Here is a 24,844-nt window from a genome sequence, read left to right as displayed (position 1 = left end):
AAGTCCGACACGACAAGCGCGGTGTGAGACGGCGCATTGTCGTGATGCAGCCGCCGCGTTTCGCATCTGTAATTGCTCCCTAATAATCTCGTGCACTATTGTTTTGGCACATTACACTGCTCTGCTATCATCCGAACACTAAGACGACGATCAGAGTTCAGTACATCGCGAACTTTTTGCACATTTTCGTCGGTGAGTGTCGTTGATGGGCGTCCAGGCCGTGGTTCGTCGTCAACCTCTTCTCTGCCCTCCACGAACATCTTGTGCCACCGAAAGATCATGTTTCTGGACATGGCTGACTCCCCGTAAGCCTGGTTAATCATACCGACAGTTTCGGTAGACGATTTCCCAAGCTATACCGCAAATTTGATGGAATAACGCTGCTCCAAAAACTTCGGCATCGCGTTCCGTGTCGTGGGTCGAGCGTGGAGGTTCGCGTTAGCAGAGCTCCTGACTACACCACAGCTCAGAGCCGACTGCCTTTTTCAGCGTCGCTTGCCCCTCCAATACCCCCCCTCCAATCGCAGCCCGTCAGAGCGGTGCTGGGCACGCCTGGAGCGGCGGGAAAAAATCAGTACACTTATTTTCCGGACGAACCCTGTAGGTTACTTATATACTGAGGAATACATGCCACTGAGCAATCATAAGGAGGAAGAAGTCGATAGGATATACGATCAGTTAGAGGGCATAATCGCGTGTGTTCCTGCAGGGAAACATTTGATAGTGATGGGGGATTAGAAGGCGACGGTAGGTGAAGGAAGTAAGTGATTAGGTGGGGGACTACAATTTAGGCGGGGGTCGAGATGGTGCAGGGGCTAACGTACTGGCTTCCCACCCAGAGGGCGTGGGTTCAAATCCCGGCGGTGTTGAATATTTTTCAGAGGTATCTCGATCCCTACTTGAGGTGCTGTGTGCAGGGCACTTTGAGTGAGTACGCCGTCTGTCGGATGGGACGTTAAGCTGTGGACCCCTAGGCGCCTTTCGTAAAGAGTACGCTAATGCTGACACCAGGTTTCTCTCCACCCTTCATCCTTTCCTGTCCATCCCCTATGGTGCAAATGACCTCAGTTGTCGGTCGCCTCCCCTGAAAACTACGACTACTACAATTTATGCTCAAGGAATGAATGTGGGAAGAAAGCAATTGAGTTCTGTAGAAGACAGGGGTTAGTCATCACCAATATTTGGTTTAGACCCCACAAAAGGTGTAGGTATACATGGAAAATGTCAGGTGACTCAGAAAGGAATCAGTTAGATTATATTCTGGTTAGGCAGGCATTTGGTAGAGTGAATTGGGAAAAACTAATGAGTCTATTACAGAAAATAGGGATAGATTGGAGAGACAGGAGGCTAATCCGCAACATGTACATGTCTCAAACTGCTCAGGTATGAGTGGGGAACGGAGAGTCTGGATGGGCAGTGTTAAAAGGAGATGTAAGGCAGGGTTGTCCATTGTAATCGATACTGTCCTACGTATACATGGAGGAAATGGTTAAAGAGGCATAGGAAGAACTGGAGTTAGGAATGAAAGTCGATGGGGAATTCTTAAAATCAGTTAGGTTTGCTGATAACCAAGCTTTAGTTTTTCAGTCAGCAGGGGGTAAAATGGATGGAAAGGAAAGCAAATGAGGAAGTACTAGGTATGGTTGGCAAGGAGAAAGGTTTGTTGGAAGAAATCCTAAGGAGGCAGGAGAAATAGATCAAGGGAATATTGATTGACAGTGGAGTATAGGGGAGAATGTAAGGCAAAAGAGGAAAGGACAGGAACAAGATAGGGATATGAGATGGGATGAAGGGAGGAATGAAGTACACTGAGATGGTGAGGGACCTGATGTAGAGTAGGTTGCTGGTTGTTTTGTTAGGAGTCACAAAATATTTATTGGTAGTTGTGTCCATCCAAAACCTACCTTATCCGGTTGATTACTTAACAATAATAATACTGAGGTAACTAATTCTTTTGGAATTGCATCCTAAAAATAATTGGTTGAAGTAATGCTTTTATAAAGTTGTTACCTAATGATGTCATAGGAGTTGACTTGTGAAATGCATAGGAAACTTTGTGCATTTGGTGAAAATGGGCAGTGATGCACTCAATTATATATTGTCTGGTATAGTTTGAGTTTAAGTTTTTAAGATGCAATGTTTGGGCTAAATTTGGTGGTTGAACTACACAGTGCCAACACTTGCAGCAAATTTGTAAACTTGGCCCTAAAAATTTGGCTCATATAAAATTGGTATAGATATAAAGCCTTTCTCATTCACTTGTTTCTTGAATGCTTTTTTTATACACCCTTAATGTATTACATTTTTAGATGCATCCATCCATCCAGTCCATCACTGCAGGAAATGATCTGGTGATTTTGAATTTTTGTGGTCCATTTGTGATACCCACCAATATTATTTTCAATTATTTTCAGAGTTGAATATTTTAGTCTTGAATTTATTGCCAGCAAGAACTATTTCTGCTGAATTTAATGGAGATCTTTACAGCAATGAAACTCTAGTGAACTCTAATGATCTCCTGTAGGTGATTTTTCTCTGAATCAGTAATTTTGTATTACTCAAAAGGATCTTTCAAACCCTAACTAAAGGCTAGACACTCTCTGACTAATTGCAGTTGGAGATGTCATGATTTGACTCTGTGTTCTTAATAACTGTGCTGAAATTAATGTCACCCGTTATGATAATGGCTTTTAGTGGAAGAAAGGTCCATGCATATGGAATGAAAAACAAAGTGCCAATCACATTTGGTCAGCTTTTGGCTGCTAGAAATGTAAAATTGCTGTATTCTGGCTGATGAAAATTTCACTGTGGACACTGTAAGCCGTAAAATCACTGCCTGTGCTCGAGTTAAGAATAAATATTGATTCCTGTAGAGATTTTGATACATCCAGAAAATCTATGTCTTAGGCCTTATTTTATTAATTTTTGCACAAAAATTTCCAGCCAAGTATGCTGGTGTTGTTAAACCATCACCAGAGCTCGGAGAGATGATGAAAAGTAAATATCAGAATCCCCATCAGAATGTAGCTATGTTCAAGGAACCCTTCCACCGTTTCACCATAGGGATAAATGTAAAATCACGTTTAATGGTTGTCAACTTACTGGCATGTTTTCCGAAGAACCTATCACTGTTGTAAAGTGAGGTGTTCCTGTAGTGAAAGCACATTATGAGTTCTTTCAATTAATATTTTTCAATAATTAAAACTTTTTTCCATAGCCCTCCACTTTTATGTGCAAGATGAGTTTCATTGTGAAGCAAGGAACTAACCATATATTTTTTCTTCTATTTTTCAGAAATATGATGCCATAGTTTATCCAGTTCAAATAGTTAAGGTGTTTCTCTGACTCTCAACCTGACAATTGATTTCTTTCAGGAGAGTGATTCTGAGGAGGATGACGAAGGCACTGCAGAGGAAGTGAATGACAGGTCGATGGAGTGGCGGGCAGGTTTGGGACCACTGAAGCGGAGGAAGAGGTCTCGCTTCCAAGATGCCTCGAGTCCCGGTTCACCATCCCCCTCTCCCCATGATACCAACATCAACACCAAATCATCGGCTGTGTATCCTAATGGAAGGAGGAAGGTGCCTGAGGCCCTAGATGAGGATGATGGCACCAGAGGAAGAACTCCCCCTCCCACTTTATCGCGGGAAGAACTAATGCAGGAGACTGTAAGTTGCTTTATTGTCACAACTCTCATGTGATGAGAGTAAAATTCTGGAAAATGGTGTTGAATACACATAGAAATGTCTATCCGTCTATCTTATGCTGCATTTTTCAAGAACTTGGAGCAGTTTGCATGGGATTTCACAATTAGTTCTAAAAAAACAAATATCATTGATTAAAAATGGTTAACCACATTGATTATTAATGGTTAATACTTAAGTAATGTGATCTCAAGTATTTCATCTAAGGTTTTCCACTCAGTGAATATCATCATTGGTTAATTATTGTTCTATATCCTGATGGCAGTAACTTTTATATCACATGAGAGGCATATTACTTAGTTCCTGGGATAAATATGCATGAATGGATTTTTTTAGGAAATAAGAAATGTCGTATTTTCTTCGGAGCTGGTTTTGAATACTTTGTTTCATTTTAAAAGTATAAAAGCTTATGATTTTGTTGCCAATGACCAAAATTATCAGGAAAATCATAAATACAGTGGGGATATTTTATATCCCTTGCCCATGATATGAGAGCTCAAAATGCCTAAAAATTTTGAAATGTACTATGAAATTAAATATATGCTCTTTCTAGGCAAAAAATATAATGCACAAGGTCAATAAATGTATTCACAGTATTTTTGAATTATCTGGAGAAGATTCATTTGAGAAAAATCTAATAAGTAGGAGTCTTAGTTGGCTCTCTGAACCTTTAAGAGTTAGAATCTTCATCCCTCAGAGACACTCAGAATTGATAATGAGTTACCAGAAATGAGATAACTTTTTTCAGAAAACATGCCTCAACCTTGCAAGCATTGTTGGTATTATGGTGAAACCTGCTTGTTATGTTCCTCCTGAGCACATTTTCCTCTTTTGTATGCCAATTTTTAAGGCCCCAATGACATCCCATGAAAATAATTATGAAGTATTTTGGTTATCCATTTTAAACTATGTTTCCTGGTCAGTACATTCCTTGAGTCACGGAAAAAAGTATCCATAAATCCTTATCTACCGTCTCTAATGAGGTATAATCAACTGAAATAGCAAAAGAAATAAATGGTTAATGGTTTACACAGCTTTACTCTCTTTTCCATGTAATGTTCATCCAAATTTGATCACTATTTTTGTTCATACAGTCATTTAAAACAATATGTGGCTATTTAGCTGATATGTTTGTGAATGAGCTGTAGTTTAAATTATATGCATTGCAAATGGATTGATGGTAGTGTTTAAAGTGGCGGCAGATAAACGTAAAGCCGATTTGAGACTGCTGGATAGGTAATTTTCTAATGAATTTTGCAAGTGCGAATTCAATGTTGACTTTTGCCACACTATGTCAAATGATGGCATATTCTGGTAATAGATGATGGAAATAGGTGCTGACAAAAGTTGCCCAGATCGATGACGGGAGTCAGAATCTGTTCCCGCTATGTCAATAGCTGTAGAGGTTAAGTAATTCATGTTGTAGCAGAAAGCATAGTTGATCTTTATGTGAGGCTCAACACAAAAGTGTGTCAAATAAATAAAAATCAGAGTACCTCTGAAAATCCAAATACTTCTTCTTTTACGTTTCAGAATTCAATCTCCATTCCTATTTTAGAAATTGAATGTTGAATCCAAATTCAGCTTCCCAAAGAAACTGCGGGAGATGCCGCAACAGTAACTTTTAACAGAGTCATCTGCTAATGTGCATTGGATCCCAGTCAAGGCGAATGATTTTTACACTCTGAAATTATTGAATCCAAATTCAGCTCTTCATATTTAATCTTTTCACCTTATTACCACCTGAGCATATTGAAATTTCATGTTTTAAGAAGAAGGTTATGTGATTTCAATTTTATATCACAATTCTATTGGTATTGAAGTCCTTTAGACTGTTGTTAGCAGGTTTTAACTTTGATTGACTGATTTTCCTAATTATTCATCTATGATTTACAATTCTAAATGCCCTAAATATGACACACAACTTACTCATGTCAAGCTGATGACTTATCTATTGTGTGTATTAGAAGCTTCTCAGTCAGATATACTTAATGGGAGAGTTATGAATCATAATAAAAGGGCAGATTAAAGATGCCCCTAACCTTAAAGGTGATTTTAAATTATCAAATGCTCTCACATCTGAAGAGCCATCCATTGGAAAACTTCCTAATTGTAACTTGAGGGTGTGATAAGTACTGATAATTGAAAAGGGTCCAAATGCCATCACTTGTGTTGGAGTCTTGATTTTGTGAAATCTTATTTCATCATTTTCTGACATAATTCTCACTGTCTAAATACAAGAATGTTTGAAAGTAGGTGCAGTACTGCTCTTCCACAGTTTACAATCCTTGAAATCACTAGTACAAAAATACCTCCCGAGTTAAATGATGGTTTACTAGAAATAGGCTGTCTTTACAGTTCCTGATTTTCCTGTTTTTTGAAGTGTGTAATATCATGGAATGATGTAATTATCCTAGGTATTAATCGTCACTAATCCAATTTCAGTCATTAATTTGAAGCAGCGTACTGCACACATCCATTATGCCCAAACATTGATACAGTTAATGAAAGTTTTCTGGCTTGTGAAATTGAGTTAAAATTAAAACTAAGCCTCATTGTATATCTACTCTCCTGAATTTTGCCTGATTCATTTTCAAATATATAATTAAAATTGTCGAAGAAATAACATTCTCTGTTGCAGCCCATAATTGTTGCCCAGGTGTAGCTCATTGACAGCGTACTCAAAGGAAAAAGCATGTTGGGAAAGAATTCAATTAGGAACTTAAAATCATTTAATTTGATATGACTTTACCAAATTTGACAAAGTCCTCATTCCGTGCCTTATTATTATGTCTTACTAAAATGAAATTATGTCACTCCTTTCTAGGCTTGTCTTCATTCTTTCATTCTATTTTATAATTTCAATAATTCTTCTCATTATTTTCTTTAAAAGGATGCTTGTGTAAGTGTATACTTCTATTCAAATGCACCAGCTCAATTGTTTCAAAGCTATGTAAAAATCAATTACACCGAGTTCTTCTATAAACTTTCATGGACTGTTAAAAATTCTCTGATATCCTCATGTAGACCATTCCTTGACAAAAACACCGGGTCATTGCCCTTATTTGATTAATCATTAGTGATGCAGGAGGTTCAACATTGATTTAGTGTCAGGTATTTGATATTTGAAGAATGCTGAATATCAAGTACCCAGTTCAGAAGCAGGAATTTCACAATGAGGACAAAATGACTTTGGAAGGACAATTTGAAAACTGTTTCTTAACATCTTTTATGAGGAGTATCCGTTACTTTGGTGAGCAAAGAATGCAGCTATCTTACAATAAGTGTCAGTCTAATCCAGGCAATACTTGTCAAATAGAAGACCAATTAAAAGAAAGACTACCCCTCCTTGTAGCTTGGTATATATATTCCTTCCTCTTGTGCTTTTCCTCGCCTGATGATGATACAGTGTATCGAAATCATGGTCGAAATAAAGTTTTAACTGTGGAAAATTGCTACAAAGTTTTTATAATGTCTCGATTCCACAACATCACGCCTGACTCTTCACTTTTCGTATTTTTGATCAAAATTAATTTTTTTAAATTTGGTTAAATTTAACCTTTGATTTTCATTCGATAGGTCAGAAAATTACATTTTGTGTAAATTCCATATTATTTAAGGCTATATCTTAATTGGAATAGGTTCATATATTGTGCTTTTGGGTAAGATTTAGAAAAAAGATTTTAGGCCTGGAAAAGTTATGAATTTTTAAAACCGATGTAAGTGGCAAAGCTGTCACTGGTATTACACAGTTATTCAGACATTCATTTGAAAGAAAATGAAATACTGAAGTGTCAAAATTGGATATGTGCTAATAGATTTAAAATTTGATAATTTTAGTGGTTATTGGATGTTTATTTATTTTGTTATGCTCAAAGAATTCTTGAAATATTGTACGTCATGATGTCCCATGCTCTGCATAAATATTTGGCTGTGATAAAATTTAGTTTAACCCTCATGCTTATGTTACTTTCAGAGTAAATGTTCATGTAAATAATAGTTGTCAGAACGAATGTTTTGAAACCTTTACTTCATGTTATTTCACAAGAGACTCTTAAACTGTTGAAAGGAAATGGGATGGGAATGGGATGGTGTGCTGGCTAATTCACTTGCTCCCTGCCATGAGGGGCCCTCGTTCCATCCATTCGGAAGATGGATTTGCTAGCATTTCAGTAAGCATCTTCCAGTCCAAAGCCCCATCCTATCTTTGAACTTGAAGATGCCAACTGAAACGTCAGCAAAACCATCTTTTGAGCAGATGGAATGATATAGGAATAACGAAAAAACCTTAGTTTCATCAGGCAAATACCAAACCACTGGGTTTCTAAAGGTTTGAGGTTCTAAAATTATTGATACCAAGAAGGTTGCTCATAATTTTGTAGAAAATGTAATCTTTTAATTTTACATGGTAATTGCCTAATCGAAGCAACTTATAAAAGATGGGTTGAAATGGCAGAGGTCAAGAGAAAATTTCATAGCTTTTCCCTTGTTTTGGTATGGAATGACTTATATGATTTAAAACAATCTTGCTGTGAATTATCTCACATAACATCACTTTGATGGGATGTCATGATTACAATATTTTTATTTATTTTAGCATTTGATTTTCCTGGCATCAACTACAATTTTTAATCATGGGAGTGGATGCATGAAAATTGTTAATTTAATTTTTTTCCGTAATAGCAGAATAATAGTAAATAGAATCTCCAAACATTAGGTCTTGGAACATTTCAAATGTATTTTATTTTTTTCTAGATGTTAAAAGTTCGCCGTATACTCACAGAAGTTCTACTTGAAGTAACAAATGAAGAAATGCTTCTTGTAGCCAAAGAAGTCCTTAGTAAAGCTAAGTCTAAAGGTAAGATGAGTAATCAAATGATTTCATTTTCACGGCTCTTGCTATAGAGAGCTCAATTAACAAATTATATTGCCATAATTTACATTCCAAAGTTGTCACATTTTCCTTGCATTTTTGAATAATACTCATAGTTCAAGCATCAACACTTGCAAAATTTTGCTTTAGTGAAAAGTAGCATGTTTAATTTCTGCAAACAGATATGCCTATTTATTCTTTAAAAAACACCTTTAAAACACTCAAAGAGTTTTGAAGATAATTTGTCTTAATATTTAGTTGCTACTTTACAAAATTGTTTTTATGTCCCTATATCAAATAGAAATGAGTCTCAAGGAGAAATTCAGGCTTTGCACATTTAAGAATACCTTTTACTTTTGGTAAATACTGTCTCATTTGATTACATTATACAGTCTTTCAATGCCTAACCCATTTAGAAACAAGTTATGCATGCGATCAAGTTGAGGCATGAGCCTTGATATAGACATTAAGGAAATCTTTGAATGTTGCTTCACTTTACTTTTTATGCCTTTAACAATATAGTGTATTGTTCAACAATACATATCATCAATTCTATTCCATATTATAAATTCAGTACATTTTTAATAATTCAAAGTAATAAATATTTGCTGATACTTCAATTGTGTTTATTTTTTGAATGAAGAGTGAAAGCAGGGTTTTTAGATCATGCAGTAGATGAACATCAAGCTAATAGAAGGGTGCTTTCTTAGTTAGAACATAATTTACATTCCATTAGCAATATTGATGAATATAGAAGTGCATTTCATCCTAGGAACTTGTCTATGAAGTTGCATAGTTATAGCAACAGTATCCTGAAGACAATGATGGTTGCGTATCTTAAGTACATCAAACAAAAGCGTGTGAGCATAGGTGCTGGCTGATTTATTTAAAAATTAAAAATTTTGTATTTGACCAATACAATTCTCTTATTGTCAAGAAATTTTTTCCATTGTTTGTAGAAAGCCATTAAATTAAGAAAGATCATATTTTTTTAACAGCATAACTTAACTCTTCCTTCAAATTTTGATGCTCCTTCTCAAAGTACTCCTTATTGGATGGAATCACTTGTTCCTGTTTGTTTCAGTCCTTGAGACATACTGGAAGGAATTTTTGCATAGGCCCTTCAAAATGCTAGAAGCTTTCACCGCTGCTTCTGATAGTAAAAAATTCTGTTAATGAAAGTGTTTCTTCACATTGGGAAACAAGAAAAAGTCACATGGGGCTGGTTCTGAACTAAGGGGACGAAGAGGAACATTATTCACATTAATTAATGCAAAATATTCAGCGATAACATTTACAATTTGCAGCCTTGCATTATCATCATACAGCATTCTGCTTGTTGCTTTGAGATTTAGAATTTTCAATACATCCCGTTGGTATGCTCCATTGACATTAGTTTGTGCTGATACATCATGCTGATACACCACTCCCTTATTTAAAAAAAATGATATGACCATGACTTTCTTAGCGGAAGCCACCACTTTGGCTTTATTGTTGAATGAGGTGAAAGAGCTTCTAGCAACAGCAACTTGAACGGTGAAGAAACCTTCACACTAATGTGTGTGTTGTTCGGATACGAGTAATTTCAGAACATGATGCACTCAAGTATGTCTCACTGACTGGAGTTCCGAATTCACCTTCATTTGGAATTGATTGTTACCCATCTTAAACCATCTCTCAGCATTCTATATCATACTATTCTCCATAAACCTCAGCTGGTGAATTGTTCTGGCTAAAGCAAAATTTCAATAAAGCATTGTGTATCACCTCCCATCTTTGCCATGGGCAAAGTGAGCATGTTTCAATTTGCAATGGTAGCTGCAATACTGGAGTCAAACCAATGAAACTTGTGCCACATATGTCACACACACAAAATTAACTATACAACATAAAAATAAATTTGTGCACAATGAATGATTCAAATAAGAACTGTATGATCACTCTTTATCGAACAACATATGGATTACCCAGTAGCTTTGAGATTTGTTAAAATGAGATTCCACAAAAATTGAATTTCCTAAAGATTTTGAGTTCTCCCATCAATTTTGACCATTACACATTACTACTGCATTGTTCACTTGATATCAAGAAGTTGGTAACTCTGTCTGCGTTGGTCTGCTAAAAAGGAAACAATACTAAAAATTTAAAGCTGCTTATCCTAAGTTCAGCTCCGTTATGATTTAAATGGTCCCATAATTTACCACCTGGAAGTTGAAACTTTCATACCATTAATAGATTCATATGCCTTAGTTTATTTTATAAAATCAGAAGCAGTCATAGGGGAGCTTGATGGAATCATCTGAAGAATAAAAGACATAGAGCTAAATGGAGACACTTGCAAACATTATATTCAGTCTCATGATTTCAGAGCAGTTTTCAGAGCCCTTATTCCTCCACACTGCGCACCAATATATTAGTAGAATTACCTTATATTTCTTACCTTTCATTTTTATTTAAAATCATCTTTTAAGAGGTTAAAAACCATGAGTACAGAAGTCATGGGGTGGATATAGTGAAAATTCATTTTGATTGAATATGGAAAACTGCATAGTTGAAACATTAATTTTTAAGCTTTGACCGATTCAAATGAGTTTATTATAGACAATGGTCCAGGCTGTAAAGGTAAGAGGGAAGGAGATAATGAGGTGGGAACTGGATGGAATTGGTAACAAGGGATTATTGGAGTAATTGACTGGGCCTCGAGTGGTCCATGGGAAGGAGGGGCAAGCAATGTAGGAGGGAGTGTGAGGAAGGCCTTATGCACAAAATCTTAATTATGAAACCTGAACCGGGATCTATTTCCTTATCCTCTTTCCCCTCTTCCCAAATTTCCACCTAACCTCAAACCACCTCAATGTCCTCCGCATTCTTTCTCTATGCTGTGCATAATTTTTCCCTGTTACTATAATGTTGATGATCTCCAAGAGAACCAATCTATATACCACCCATAAAGGAGAGGGTGTGTTAGGTCATTTGCTGTCAAAGGAAATTTTCAACCATATAATTCAGGAGACACTGATAGGCATTGTTTAATATGTGAGTAGACATTTAGAACATAAATTGCACATGGGGACAAAGGAATCATTATGGTGGTGTGTGTGATTTTATTTATCTTTCAATTTCTTTGCATTATGACCTACCAGTTAAGAATGAAAGTTAGAATTATATATTCAGCATTAGACATAAGCTTGTATTATTTTTACTTATCTGGCAGGTTACCTTATGATTCAAATAACTCTCATTTCAAGTTTATCATAAATCAGGTAATGCTTGTTTATTCATGTCAATTTTTAAAATCAATTCATTGGCTTTTTTTATTTTATTAGTTCTACATTAATTATAACTTGTGCGCTGGGTCTTCATTAGGCCATATGAAAGCACATTCATCCTTGTCTTGTAAATTGGTTTCACTCGTGCAGCATGTATAGGAAACCTTGAAATCATATATTTGATGAATTCATTAATTGGTGAGCCACTATCAAAATATTGTAGCATGCAAAAATTCATCATGAACTCTTTCATAGTATGTCATGCAGTCTCTAAAACACTGTTGAGTATCAAATAGTATGAATGTAATAGATAGCCACTTCTATTTTAAAAACGAGTTCATCTGAGGAAGGTTAAGGCACATTAACATGAGGACCACTGGATTTAACTGCATATGAATGTTTCATCTTACTGGTTCTCAGTAATGGATTGATTCAAATTAAAAAAAATTCTGCATCATCCTTTGACTAACCATTGAGATATTAAAGTTTGGGGAAGGAGAATGGAGATGCCAAGACATCCAAGTCATGCCATTGAGAATTTTTCAAAGTTTGCACCAGTAATTAGACTGACATAACTATAAAAAGTCAGTCTGTGAAAAATGGGACAGGATATTTCCTAATACATTGAAAATAGAAATTTATAGTCATGATGTGTCACCATGGTGGATCAATGTGGCATACACTTATTGCATGAGCCATGTTCCATTGTACGGAACATGGCTCATGCAAGGAACCATCCAAGGAACAATGTAGCCATTGTTCTTTAGCTACAGATGAAACCTCCATTGGCAAAATTCTCTTCAAAAGATTTCAGCGAAGCCTGGTAGATAATGTCTAGCATATGATATTCATTAGCCTCAGCATGCACCTAATCAGAATATAAATCATGCATTTGGGCTTGGGAGTAAACTAATTCATTCCAGGTCAGTAGTCTTATTTATCATGCACAACATAGCATTTACAAAGGGATCTTTTGAGTTCATTTGAAGTTGATGAAATCAGCTAGTTTTTGATGTTCTTAATTTGTAGGCAGTTGTTGTGAAAAATTAAAGCCACTGCCCCAGCAATTATTAAAATATATCGGTAAGCTCTTGGAGAAAAAAATTTAAAACGCATAATAGATGCTTTTAAAGAGGTGGCAGAATCAACCCTAGAAAGAACAATAGGATGAAATATTGCAATATTATTTATTCATTCCTAAAAATGGAAATATGCAATAAGTACAAAAAAGTGCAGAAACGAAAACTAGTAGTTTAGGTGGTTGGCTCAGCTGACCTACCATTGTTAAAAAAAATGCATTGCTCTTTAGGTGCGGTCAAATATGGTATGTATAATATTGTTGAGGAATTCAGCATTTTGCTAAGAAAATTCAAAATTTTCAATTGTTATAAAAATCATCCATAGCTATTTGCAAAAAGGATTTGTACAAGGCTAGTTCTATTTAGGCATGACGTATTAATGTAGGTACTGTTACAAATGTTAGGTTTTGTAAGTCTAGTGTGAGGTTTAACTCCCAAGAGGCATGTAATGATTTTCATTGCATAAATACTAGAAGGGATAGGAAGAACTAGAAAAAGACCACTTTCAGAAGTGGTATCAAAGATGCACAGGAAACCCCAGTATAAATTGACAGTGATCAACTGCCTTAGGTTGCAATCCCAAAGTTTACCTTAATGCATTGTTCAAATCTTAAATAAAACAAATAATTCTATTTTTGGCCAACTGAACATTTTATATCGAAGCTCCCATAACTATTATTTCATGTTAAATTTTATGTTTGCCATGCCAACCTGAATGAATGACAAAACTGAATTTCGTACACGTATATGTTCATCCACAAATTATTTTATTGCATTGAAAACATATGATGCTGCCCTCACAATTCTTGTTTTGAATGCCATCTCTCATTGATTGTGTATCACTTTTATTGCCAGTGTTGTCATCTATTAAGCTTATGAGTCATCTGTTTGAGTAAAATTTTTGTCCCTGAGAACCCTTCTTTTTAATGATTTTTTGACATTATTTCATATGTACCATCCGTATGGTGACACAACATTTTTAATGGGATACTTTCAAGTTGAAAGTTGGATATGAAACTTGTTTGTAGTAAAAACACCATCAGGTAGCAAATGAGGCTCTCTATGCACAGTGGACACATTTCATAATCAACGAATTAATGCATTTTTAAAAATTCTTCCAAATACAAAAAGTATTTGTATATGTATAGCTTTTCCATAGCTTTGTATTTTCTTTGTGTGCCAAATTCTTCTTGCAGATCTTCCTAAGGCATGACTTTGATGTATGTGCTATTGATTCTTTATACATATAAAGATTCCTTATACGTGTTCACACATACTCATTCACCAGCATGAAATATAAAGACCTTTAAACCTGAACCTTAAAACCTTTAGACCTTAAAAATTTAAAATGTACCATATACTGCTGCAGTTTTATCCTCCAATCAGCCTTTGAGAATATGTTCATGGTGAAAGTATGCATCCATATTTAGTACAGTAGGAGGCATTCATTCCAAAAGTATTGACTTCTAAATTAATATTGTGCAAGTTTTCTAATTAGAATAATATTTCATGTTCTATGAGGAATTGTTTTTATAGGATTTGACCTCTTTTACCTTAGGTGTTTTTATTTTTCTCAATAAGGATTTACATCAATGTATTACTTGTGAAGAAGCAAATCATTGTGCAGTAATTCATTTTTAATCTAAAAAGCTCAAAATATTTGATTATTTGATATTAGCCTGCGTAGACAAAAGATTTGTATGGGTAGAGAAAATTTCTCTTGTTATGAGGTTGTACAATATTATTACAGCTTTCTTAAATTTGTATTGATACAAATTATTTTGGTCTGCTTATTTCTTGAATAAAATACTCTGTGAAATGTTACATGGGTATTTGACAAGAATATAATTTTTTCCCTCTTGATTGTTCAACTAAATCTATCTTGTATTTTTATGATCTGATTTTTTTCTGCTGTATTGTGTGTAGCCATTTGATCAACATTTCCAAAATTTAAGTTGCTGCCTTATTTTGTTCTTTTCCTCATACTTGCTTTTAAAAATGCGGTTTTATTCTTTTATGAACTGTAATAAAGTTATTGATATCCTTTCCCTTTGGACAAAGTGACATAATGACAGTAATTTAATACCTATCAAGACTTAATTTTAATTTTTGGAAACTACTTAATTTGTAGTGGCTTTCTTGATAACTGCCTCAATTTTTGGAGTTGACCTGAAATGCATTGTCAAGTTGGAAAAATGGGACAATTTCAGAAACTGTAGTTGTTAGCTTTTAATGTGTGATTGCAGTTATTGGCATGAATTTTTGTTAGCTAATCTTTTTTTATTGTCCAGACACACTAGCCTTGTTTAATTCAGCAGCTACACAGTGTATACAAATAGTTCCAGGACTGCCACCCTGACAACATTACAGGTGGGGCCATCAATGCTGAAGAAATCTTATTATGTTGGAACAACCTTAGGCAATACTGATTCAATTTGGACAGGTTATATCCTTAAGGCGATCATTCACGTAAAGTTTTTCAGTGTGCTCTTGTCATTGTAACAATTTGGAGCTACAAAGAAACATCAAATTTTATTTTAAATTGGGCAAATTGCCCATAGAAGGATATGAAATGATTAAGGCTGGATATGGTGATGATGTACCGAGTCATTTTGGAGTGTTTGAGTGGTTCGTGAGGCCAGTGAAAGTTTGAAATCAAATACAAAAATGTTGCTGATTACAATTTTCAATAGTCGAGGCATCATTCACTGAGAGATTCTCCATCTAGGTGCCACTCTGACTGGGACATTCTACAGAGATATCTTGGATTTACTATAGAAACGGATGTGGCGTTAGAGGCCAGAATTGTTGGACAGTATCAAGTGACGGTTGTTGCATGATAATACATCGGCACATAAGTTCATTGTTGTAAGGGAGTTTTTGATTAAACGAGAAGTCAGACCATCAACCACCCTGCGTACTCACCTGTTCCGCCCCCCATTTCACTGACTTTTTTTTCCAAAACTGAAATTAAAGTTGAAGGGGCAGTAACACGTTTCAGTAGAAGCAATTGGAATGGTGGTGACAAATGAATTGAACAGTATTTCAGTACAGGTGTTCCAGAACCAATGATGAACCTGAAGATTTGTGTAGGCATGGTATCAAATTTGGGGAGACTATAAAGCCTAATAATAAATAGGTCCTTTAATTTTGTTGTTTGATCTGTGCATGTCCAGTCCTGGAACTATTTGAGTACACCTTATATTTCCTCTAAATCTAATCCTTAAAACATAGGGAGTGGATTTGAAATTTTCTTTGCATGGGTACAAATAATAGCTTAAGGACAGTTCTCTTCAATCTGTGCTTAATCCTCAGATGTAGATAGTAACTTATGCTCTCTTAGCTATTTATATATATATATATATATATATATATATATATATATAGCTATATGTATATATATATATATATATAGCTATATAGCTATATATATATATATATATATATATATATATATATATATATATATATATATATATATATATATATACACACGAAATCCCGCCGTTTGGCGGGATTTCGTGTTTGAATGTGTGTATATATATATATATATATATATATATATATATATATATATATATATATATATATATATATATATATATATATATACACATTCAAACACGAAATCCCGCCAAATGGCGAATAAATACTCATATATACAGAAACATATATAAGGAAAAGGGATAGGAACACGTATAAAGGACGAACACAATAGAGGTGGGGAAGGCGGAATCGAACGGATCACAAGAGTAAAAATATCTCCTCAACCGGGACTCGAACACCGGATCTTTCCACTTGCCGGGCGGATGCTCTTAACCACTTGAGCTATCGAGGATATGTAATTTACCCTGAGATCCGTGGGTCTTATATGTCGCCAAGCGCCCCGATTCTTTAGCCAAGAGATGGCGTCAGGGGGCTGTTTCACCTACCAAAGGAGAAATAGACAATACACAAGAGGAAAGGACAGTGGTTAGAATTCATACAACATCATACAGGAAAAGAACAGTGCGTTTCGTGGCACGCATAGCCAGAAGAAAGAGATGAGCCACATTGGCCAAATACACATTCAAACACGAAATCCCGCCAAACGGCGAATAAATACTCATATATACAGAAACATATGTATATATATATATATATATGAGTATTTATTCGCCGTTTGGCGTATATATATATATATATATATATATATATATATATATATATATATATATATATATATATATATATATATAACAATACACAAGAGGAAAGGACAGTGGTTAGAATTCATACAACATCATACAGGAAAAGGTTTGAATGTGTATTTGGCCAATGTGGCTCATCTCTTTCTTCTGGCTATGCGTGCCACGAAACGCACTGTTCTTTTCCTGTATGATGTTGTATGAATTCTAACCACTGTCCTTTCCTCTTGTGTATTGTTATATATATATATATATATATATATATATATATATATATATATATATATATATATATATATATATTATATATATATATATTATATATATATATATATATATATATATATATATATATATATTATATATATATATATATATTATATATATATATATATATATATATATATATATATATATATATAATATAATTGGATGTTATATAAAAGCTAATTAAACATTATGTATAACGTTTTTGTCCTCGGTTTCCTGTGGAGGAAGTACAAAAAAAAATATGTTAAATGACACAGAGCCCAGTAATCAACAAGATATGTAAAAAAATGTAAAATGCTTCTCATTTATTCACAGAGCTCTTAGAGAGTATTGAAGGGTTAACTACAGCCTTACATCAGAAGCCTTCAGCTGTTTTTCCCTGACATAGTTCTCTATTATGATCCCACCCAATATGCTTTTTAATTATTGTTTGCATATGCATGTAGTCGCCCCTTCTGCCATTACTTTTACATCTAGTTCCTCAAATTAATGGAACAAACATGTATGTTTGCCCGCCAGGATTATCCAGTGGAATAATTATGGTTAAGATTTGCTTTTTCCACAACTGGATTCAAGAAAATCAAATTTAATGCATTGGTTAGAAAATATGAACATTTACCATTAAAGTATGACTTGATAGTGGATAGGTCTTTCAGCATGGCTCATTATTTCATAAATGTTGTGGAATAAATTATCAGGACTAGGAAAATCACTGCTTGATATATTATGTATGTGCATATACCATCGTATGTACATATATTGGTGGGTGGCAGTAGTTCAGGGATAGAGCGTATGACTACTAAGCGGAGGGCCTGGGTTCGATTCCCGGGCAAGGCACTCTGGGCACCTACAGCTCCACCCAAGCTATGTAATATTTTGGGTACCAGGTCTTCCTGGGAAACCATAACCGGCACAGGGAAAGGAACTGGCCTCCATATCCTGATGTGTGAATTTCACATGCCGTTGGGCTTGGTACTGGGTGAACTCTATCATCACCTACCAAACCGACCTTCGGGTTGATTACTGTGTTTATGGTTTATACATATATTTCTGCATAAATATAAGGAATTAATACTTCTCATTAAATTTGAGGAATTAATTCTCATTGCCTGTATAATCCACAATCTAAATCCTGTGGTTCATTCAGTGACATTTTTTTCGTATTCATGAGCCTATTCAAGAATTCTTCTTTCTGCCCAACCCAGAACATTTATATTCTTAAAATAATCTCTTCACCCTCTCTACCCTTCAATTTATATTTTTTGTGCTTATGGTTTTGTTTTCTTTTATGGCCTTACTTCAGTGAACTGGAATCAATCAAAATAGACCATATCACGATCCTTAGCAACATTCAAATAAGAAATTATCAATATCTAGGCCTTATGGTGACATTTTGAGGTCAGTTCCCATGTACATATTTTCCTTTTGTGGATATCCCTAACTTAAGTTTTTTGTTGGATCCTTATCCTGTGATAACTGAGGAAAGGGTTCACATTAGTTGAGAAATTCTATTTTAACATTTTTATACAATTAGCAACTGCTCTGGTTGAATCAATTATGAATAGTATGGAAAGCCTCGGCAAAATAGGAGGAGCTCATAGTGTCTTGTGCTGCGAAAACTCTGCTTATGTACCTCTACATTACTACTGAGTAGCAATTATTAGATACATAGTTACTTCATTGAGTGAGAATAGCATGGAAGAGTTGTTCTATATTACAGGAATTATTTTTCACTTACACTTATTTGAGTAAATTCCAATTAGTAGTTGTATAATAAAAAGAAATTCAAAATTTTGTATCAATTTTTTAATTGCTAATCCTCTAGGAAAAATCAATTCCTCGTAGGGTCATAGTGACTTCCTATTCAAATCCATTAAGCTGTCATAAGTCATTTACTTATTTATATTTCCCGAAAGTTAGCAATCACAAACACAGAAAGATATCATTGTATGGTTTGCTAAAAAGTCAAAAACTCTTCATGTAGAACTTCAAAACTACAAGTGAGGTAATCTTAATTCAGTAAGGGGAATTTTTATTGGTGAGTCATCAGACTTTTAAAACAAGTTTAATTAATTTACTCAATATTGTCTTTACTATGGGGAAAATGCTGAGGTATTAATTCATGTAAATTTAGCAGTGTCCAGTGGAGACTATTTGGCAAAAATAATCACACAAAACCTGAAAAGATAAATGTTAATCCCTAAAAACTTTGGAATCGGAAATCATGTAATTGCTGATTACCCTGTTATCCTACAAATGGCTCTAAATTAATTTAAAAATACTTAATTTTTGTGGTCAATTAAGTCTTTATTTCTATACATATTATGTAAATTTTCTACTATAAGAATGCTGTTGTTTTGAATTGGCACTATTTAACTCCCAACTCAGCAACTTATCTAAGTAAGTGCTGCACAATTAAAGCATATTCAGTTATTCAAAATGTTGCTTATAGCATTTGTGAGTCAATGTCAGTTGCTCACCTGCTGAAAATTTTCACTGTTACGTAGGTTTGTAAGTCGGATAATTACTTATTATTATTAATTGATTCCCTCAAATATCTTTCAGTATGACAATGTGGGAACAACGATAGTGATTCATATAATTTTGAATTCAGTTATTTTAACTTTTAATTTATAAAATATAGCTTATGCTCTTTATGCACGGTTGTATGCCGTAATAGTGAAATTTAATTGTCTCTGGCAAACATTTACCATTTAGTCTACAGATGTTAATTTTAAATTTTACTTTTTTTTTCTTTTTCATGCACTCATATGTGTGGTTTTTTGCATAAATGCCCCCAGACAATCATTTTACATAAGTTGTAACGCACACATTATTTCAACTATTAGTTATTAACATAATGTATGATCATAATTAAATTTCATCTTAAAATGGCACGAATGTACAAAAATATTTAAATAAGTTCAAACAAATATGTTAGTAACTGTAAGGAAGTTGCCACTTTTCATGGCAATCCTTTGGGACCATTAGGTTTCAATTTCCCCCAATTAAATGCCTCTTATCTATCTATGTATCCCTAACCATAGCATTCATTAAAAATATTGAATTCTGATTTAATAATCCTGTGAATTAAGAACATTCCACTTTGTATTTATTTTTGGAAGCCCACTTGAGATTGTTTAAAATTAGAATTGTTCTTGCTTTTTTATATCATTTGAGGTAGAGCAATATTCTTTTTATTTATGGTGAGTTTGTCATGTACCTCAGTTATTTCATTTTGCTAGCTTTTTTAAGTTCCCTCACTCATTTCATTTTGCTTTTACTGGTTCCATTGTCTTGCGGAAATACTTCGTATTAACCTATATTACATGCAAGATTAATAGTGAAATCAATTTATAAAATTTTGCAAGATTGTGTGCGATGGTAGTCAATTCAATTTAACATGAGACATGCATACATAAGTTATTTATTTGAGGACAACTCCCTAATATATAAATTACTATGCTATTCATCCTTTTTACTAGTTGTAGATTGTAGATTATCTGTTTGACAGTTAATGTTTTCTTCTGAAAGCATTCATTGTTATATTCCTGTCTCGTATAATACTCTACTTTGTATGTACATATTCCTTAGTATTAATTACTTTAACTTAATTTTCAACTTCCAAGTTTTTATTAGATAAAAGCAAATATTCCCTGGATTGGTAGTGATGGAAATAGTAGACGCAGTCTAACTAGGATATTTGTTCTTTGAAAGAACTGACGTGTTCAGTACTAATTACCTGAAGTCTAATCAAGTTTTGTGGAATAAAAGTTTCATGTAAATACTTAAGGTGATGTAAAACATTGTTCTGAGATTATAAATGTGGTGCATTGTTATTTAGATGTAACAGATCAATTCCACTTGGTCTCTCCATGAACTCGAGCCAGTTTAAATAGGACATGTATCATTATGCAATGCATTAATAAGATAGTGGATTATGCTATTAGAAATGCATTCCAATTAAAATGTATAGGTTTCACATAGATTCTCTTGATCATTTTTCATGTGTCTAGTACTATCTTACCAAGAAAAATGTTTATTATTAACTTGTTTTTCTGTTTTAAGTAAGATTTTTGTTACTTGAGAAAAATTTAAACTTCATGATTTGCTTCCTTTATTATATTGCACATTTTTTCTCTGTTTGTTATCACTATTTGCCATGGGTAATGGGTATGAGCTGAGCTTGTTCTGCACCCCTTTCATTCCTTTTAATAGATTTTGACATTGAAGCATTTACGAATAAGAAACTTTTTTTTTCTCAAAACATTTTTTTGATTTTCTCATGCCTGTATATTGCTTTGACCATTGGCCTATGGCTCTGGAGGAAAGAGGAAGATGGAAATGTAATGAAATAGGAAAAATTCAGAAAAGCCAAGCTTTGAAAAAAAAAAATTGCCTCATTTGGTTCACCCAACTTTGTGTGAGACATGGAAATTGGCATTCCGATTTGCAATTTTATTTTACAAAACTCATTAATGACTTTCATTTTGGTATTGTGTCTGAATAGAAATAGAACAGATTCAAATAGGAACCAAAGGATTATTCATTCCAGTAAATTGTGTTCTTGCTAAGTTTTGTGAAGGCCATGAAGTTCGGTCGACTTAGTTTCTAATGTAGTTCAGAAAAGCAAAAATAACATATTAGATTAATTATGAAATTGGGTGTTATTCAAATTAAGTGAAAACAGTAAATTTCCGTGGCGTTTATGTAAAATAGCAGCATGTTAGTTGGTAGGATAAGTGACTGATGACAAGATTCATTGCCTAGCTTTAACTATTTGTGGACTGTCTTAGAATCTAAACGAGGGGTCCGTATATTTTAAATTTTTGTTGGAGGAGGATAATTCTGGGTGATTTAGATGATTGGATTCGTTTTTTGCTCATATTGTTGTTATAAAGAGTGAATAAAATTAATGAGAACTCCGAAGTCCTTGCTTGAGTTTGGTTCCATTCAAACTTAACGCTGCTTACATGACAGACCTTAAATGTTGAAGGAATGATAAGGGAGTATTAAAAATTTTGATCCCTTGTTCAGTCTCCTCATTTTTTCCTCTTTGGTGAAATTTAAGTAAGTTGATGAGAATCCTGAGCAAATTTCATTACAAAAGTAGGATGTCAAAGCCAAGGAAAAACTCCCCAGGGTATTGAAGAATTTACAAAAAAAATTAAATGGTGCATTAAAAAGTACATTTTTCATGGCCCCTGGTACTAGGACAAATTATGAAATAATGATCCAGGATGGTTTATGAAATTGTAAGTTTTCAGGCATTAAATTGTAAACCTGGGGTCAAACGGAAACCTACCATATCTGGAATATAAAGGCACCGAAAATATGGATTTCTACACTTAATAAAAATGTTCCTAAATCTACGGACAATTTATTTTGTATGTGCAAGGAATATACAGATTTTTGAGCACTATTAATCCCTAGACACCCTGGTAACACATTCCCTCTTCTGAAGTTTTTTCTTACTGTTTCTTTCTCCTTTCCATTATTGCCATCTTTGAATATTTATACTTTACCCTCATTGCTAAGCTATAGTTCTTCTTGAGTGTGAAGTGAGGAAATTATGCTCATGATTATTGATTTTAGGAATTTCTGATCCTCCTAACCAATTCAAAGGAGTTATTTTAATTGTCCTTTTGTGTTATTATAAGCATCAATTTTTTAAATTTCCATTTTTTATTTGGTGATAATTTTAACTTAAATTAGCTATTTGCACTTGAAAATGGTTGCTAGTGTAGCAATTGGTTGCATTAATTGACATGACCAAAAGCAGCATGTAATCACATTTCATCAATGAGAGCATTTATTTCTTGCATTCAGAATATTCCTTCTTTATCATCTTTATATGCTCTTCTTCTCTTTGCATACATATTGCAACACATCAGTTCCACTTGGTCTCTTTATGAACTCGAGCCTGTTCAAATGTTTCATTATGCAGTGCATAAGTAAGCTAGTCGATTATGATGTTAGAAATGCATTCAAAGTAAAATTTATAGGTTTCATGCCGACTGTCTTAATTTTATTTATGTATCTAGTACTATCTTACTGAGAAAAATATCAATTTTAAATATGCTTTTCTCAGTTTTAGTGAGATTTTTTTTATCTTTCGCCACTAAAGTTTGTATAGTGCCAGGTTCTCTGTGAAAATTAGATTGGTACTCGAACAGGTTCTTGCAATGAAATTTGTGATATTATCACCAAGACATAGGTGACAATTTAAGTAGAGATATATGATCAAACCAATAAATTATATGCAAGTATGCATCATTGCATGCTCTTTTTGAAGTTGCTGCCATAACATTTGCAATGTTTTTCTTGTCAGTTCTCATCTATTTACTCCATAGGTCAGAGAATGTCCTATATCTTGCATATAAAAGCATAAAAATAAATAACTTCTGTAAGTTGATCCCTGAGATGAAAATACTGGCTAAACATTTTTGGGCAACATGCTTTCTTCAGTTTGTCACCAATGAGACTTGATGGTTTGGCAATATACAGTGAGATAACACTGATGAGTTTATTATGAGAAAAAAATTTGCCCTTTTCCACAGATTTATTTGTAACATACAACGCGTTTCATTCTTGAAGATGAAATGTAATTGTCATAGTAGCCACTGTGTCCATTTTGTTTTTCTTTCCTTTATGATTTCCCATGCGTGTGCTACTGAATGGTTTGATTTATTGTAGTAGGAATTTTCCACTGGTGAGAATAGTTTGAGTCTAAAAATTATTTCCTTCTTCCAAAAAACTTGAATTCAGAATCATAACTTTACACTCCTATTGAGAAACATAATGTGCACAACTCAAAAAATAATTTTCAGGCATAATAATTGAAGAATAACCCCCTACATCTTGTGTGAATGTTAATGTCTTCCATTCTGTCATATTGATAATTGGTAAATATGCATTTTGGCTGGTGAAGCATGAGTAAAGGGAATCAGTACTTCAGCTTGCTGTAATATTTTGGGTGAATAAACATGGGAGTGTAGCTTCTCTCCTCCCTTCCAACTAACCTAATGCTACCTAAGTGAGCACTCACTTTCCCTTCCTTAATTTCTTTCCTCTATAGTTATAGCTCAACAACTATTTGTTTACAGACTGTTGTAAAAGTTTTAATTTGAAATATATTTTTAGCCCTTTACTATTCTATTTACTATGAAGATTCATTGACATAAAAATATTTCTAGAAGCACATAAAATTCAAGAAAACTCTGTGAGTTTTTAGAAGTTACAATATTTCTTGAAAAGACAATGAAAGAAGTACAAATGATTTAAAAGAAGGTTATTTATTAAATTTATTGTGTGTGGTTTTCTTATGCATGCAATATCTCACTGAATTTTAAACAACCTAAGTTTTTAAAAATTTGACTTAATTGGTGTTAAGGGGTAATGTTTCATGTGGTTAACTTATGTATGTATGTATGTATGTATATATATATATATATATATATAT

At 33.9% G+C, this 24,844-nt stretch overlaps 1 protein-coding gene across 1 annotated transcript in view; it reads left to right on the top strand.

Moving 5' to 3' along the window:
• The window catches only part of LOC139690778 (arginine/serine-rich protein PNISR), a 52,410-nt gene that overhangs the window by 11,871 nt on the left and 15,695 nt on the right, over positions 1–24,844 (top strand). The window contains exons 7-8 of the mRNA XM_071588378.1: positions 3,375–3,668; positions 8,460–8,562. Coding sequence (XP_071444479.1) covers positions 3,375–3,668; positions 8,460–8,562 — 397 coding nt within the window. The remainder of the gene's footprint in view (positions 1–3,374; positions 3,669–8,459; positions 8,563–24,844) is intronic.

This window comes from Hetaerina americana, unplaced genomic scaffold (genome assembly GCF_022747635.1).
Source record: "Hetaerina americana unplaced genomic scaffold, ioHetAmer1.1.p SCAF_1, whole genome shotgun sequence".
NCBI classification, from domain to species: domain Eukaryota; kingdom Metazoa; phylum Arthropoda; class Insecta; order Odonata; family Calopterygidae; genus Hetaerina; species Hetaerina americana.
The sequence above is the reverse complement of the archived record's forward strand: the minus strand, read 5'-3'. Positions and strand labels throughout refer to the sequence as shown.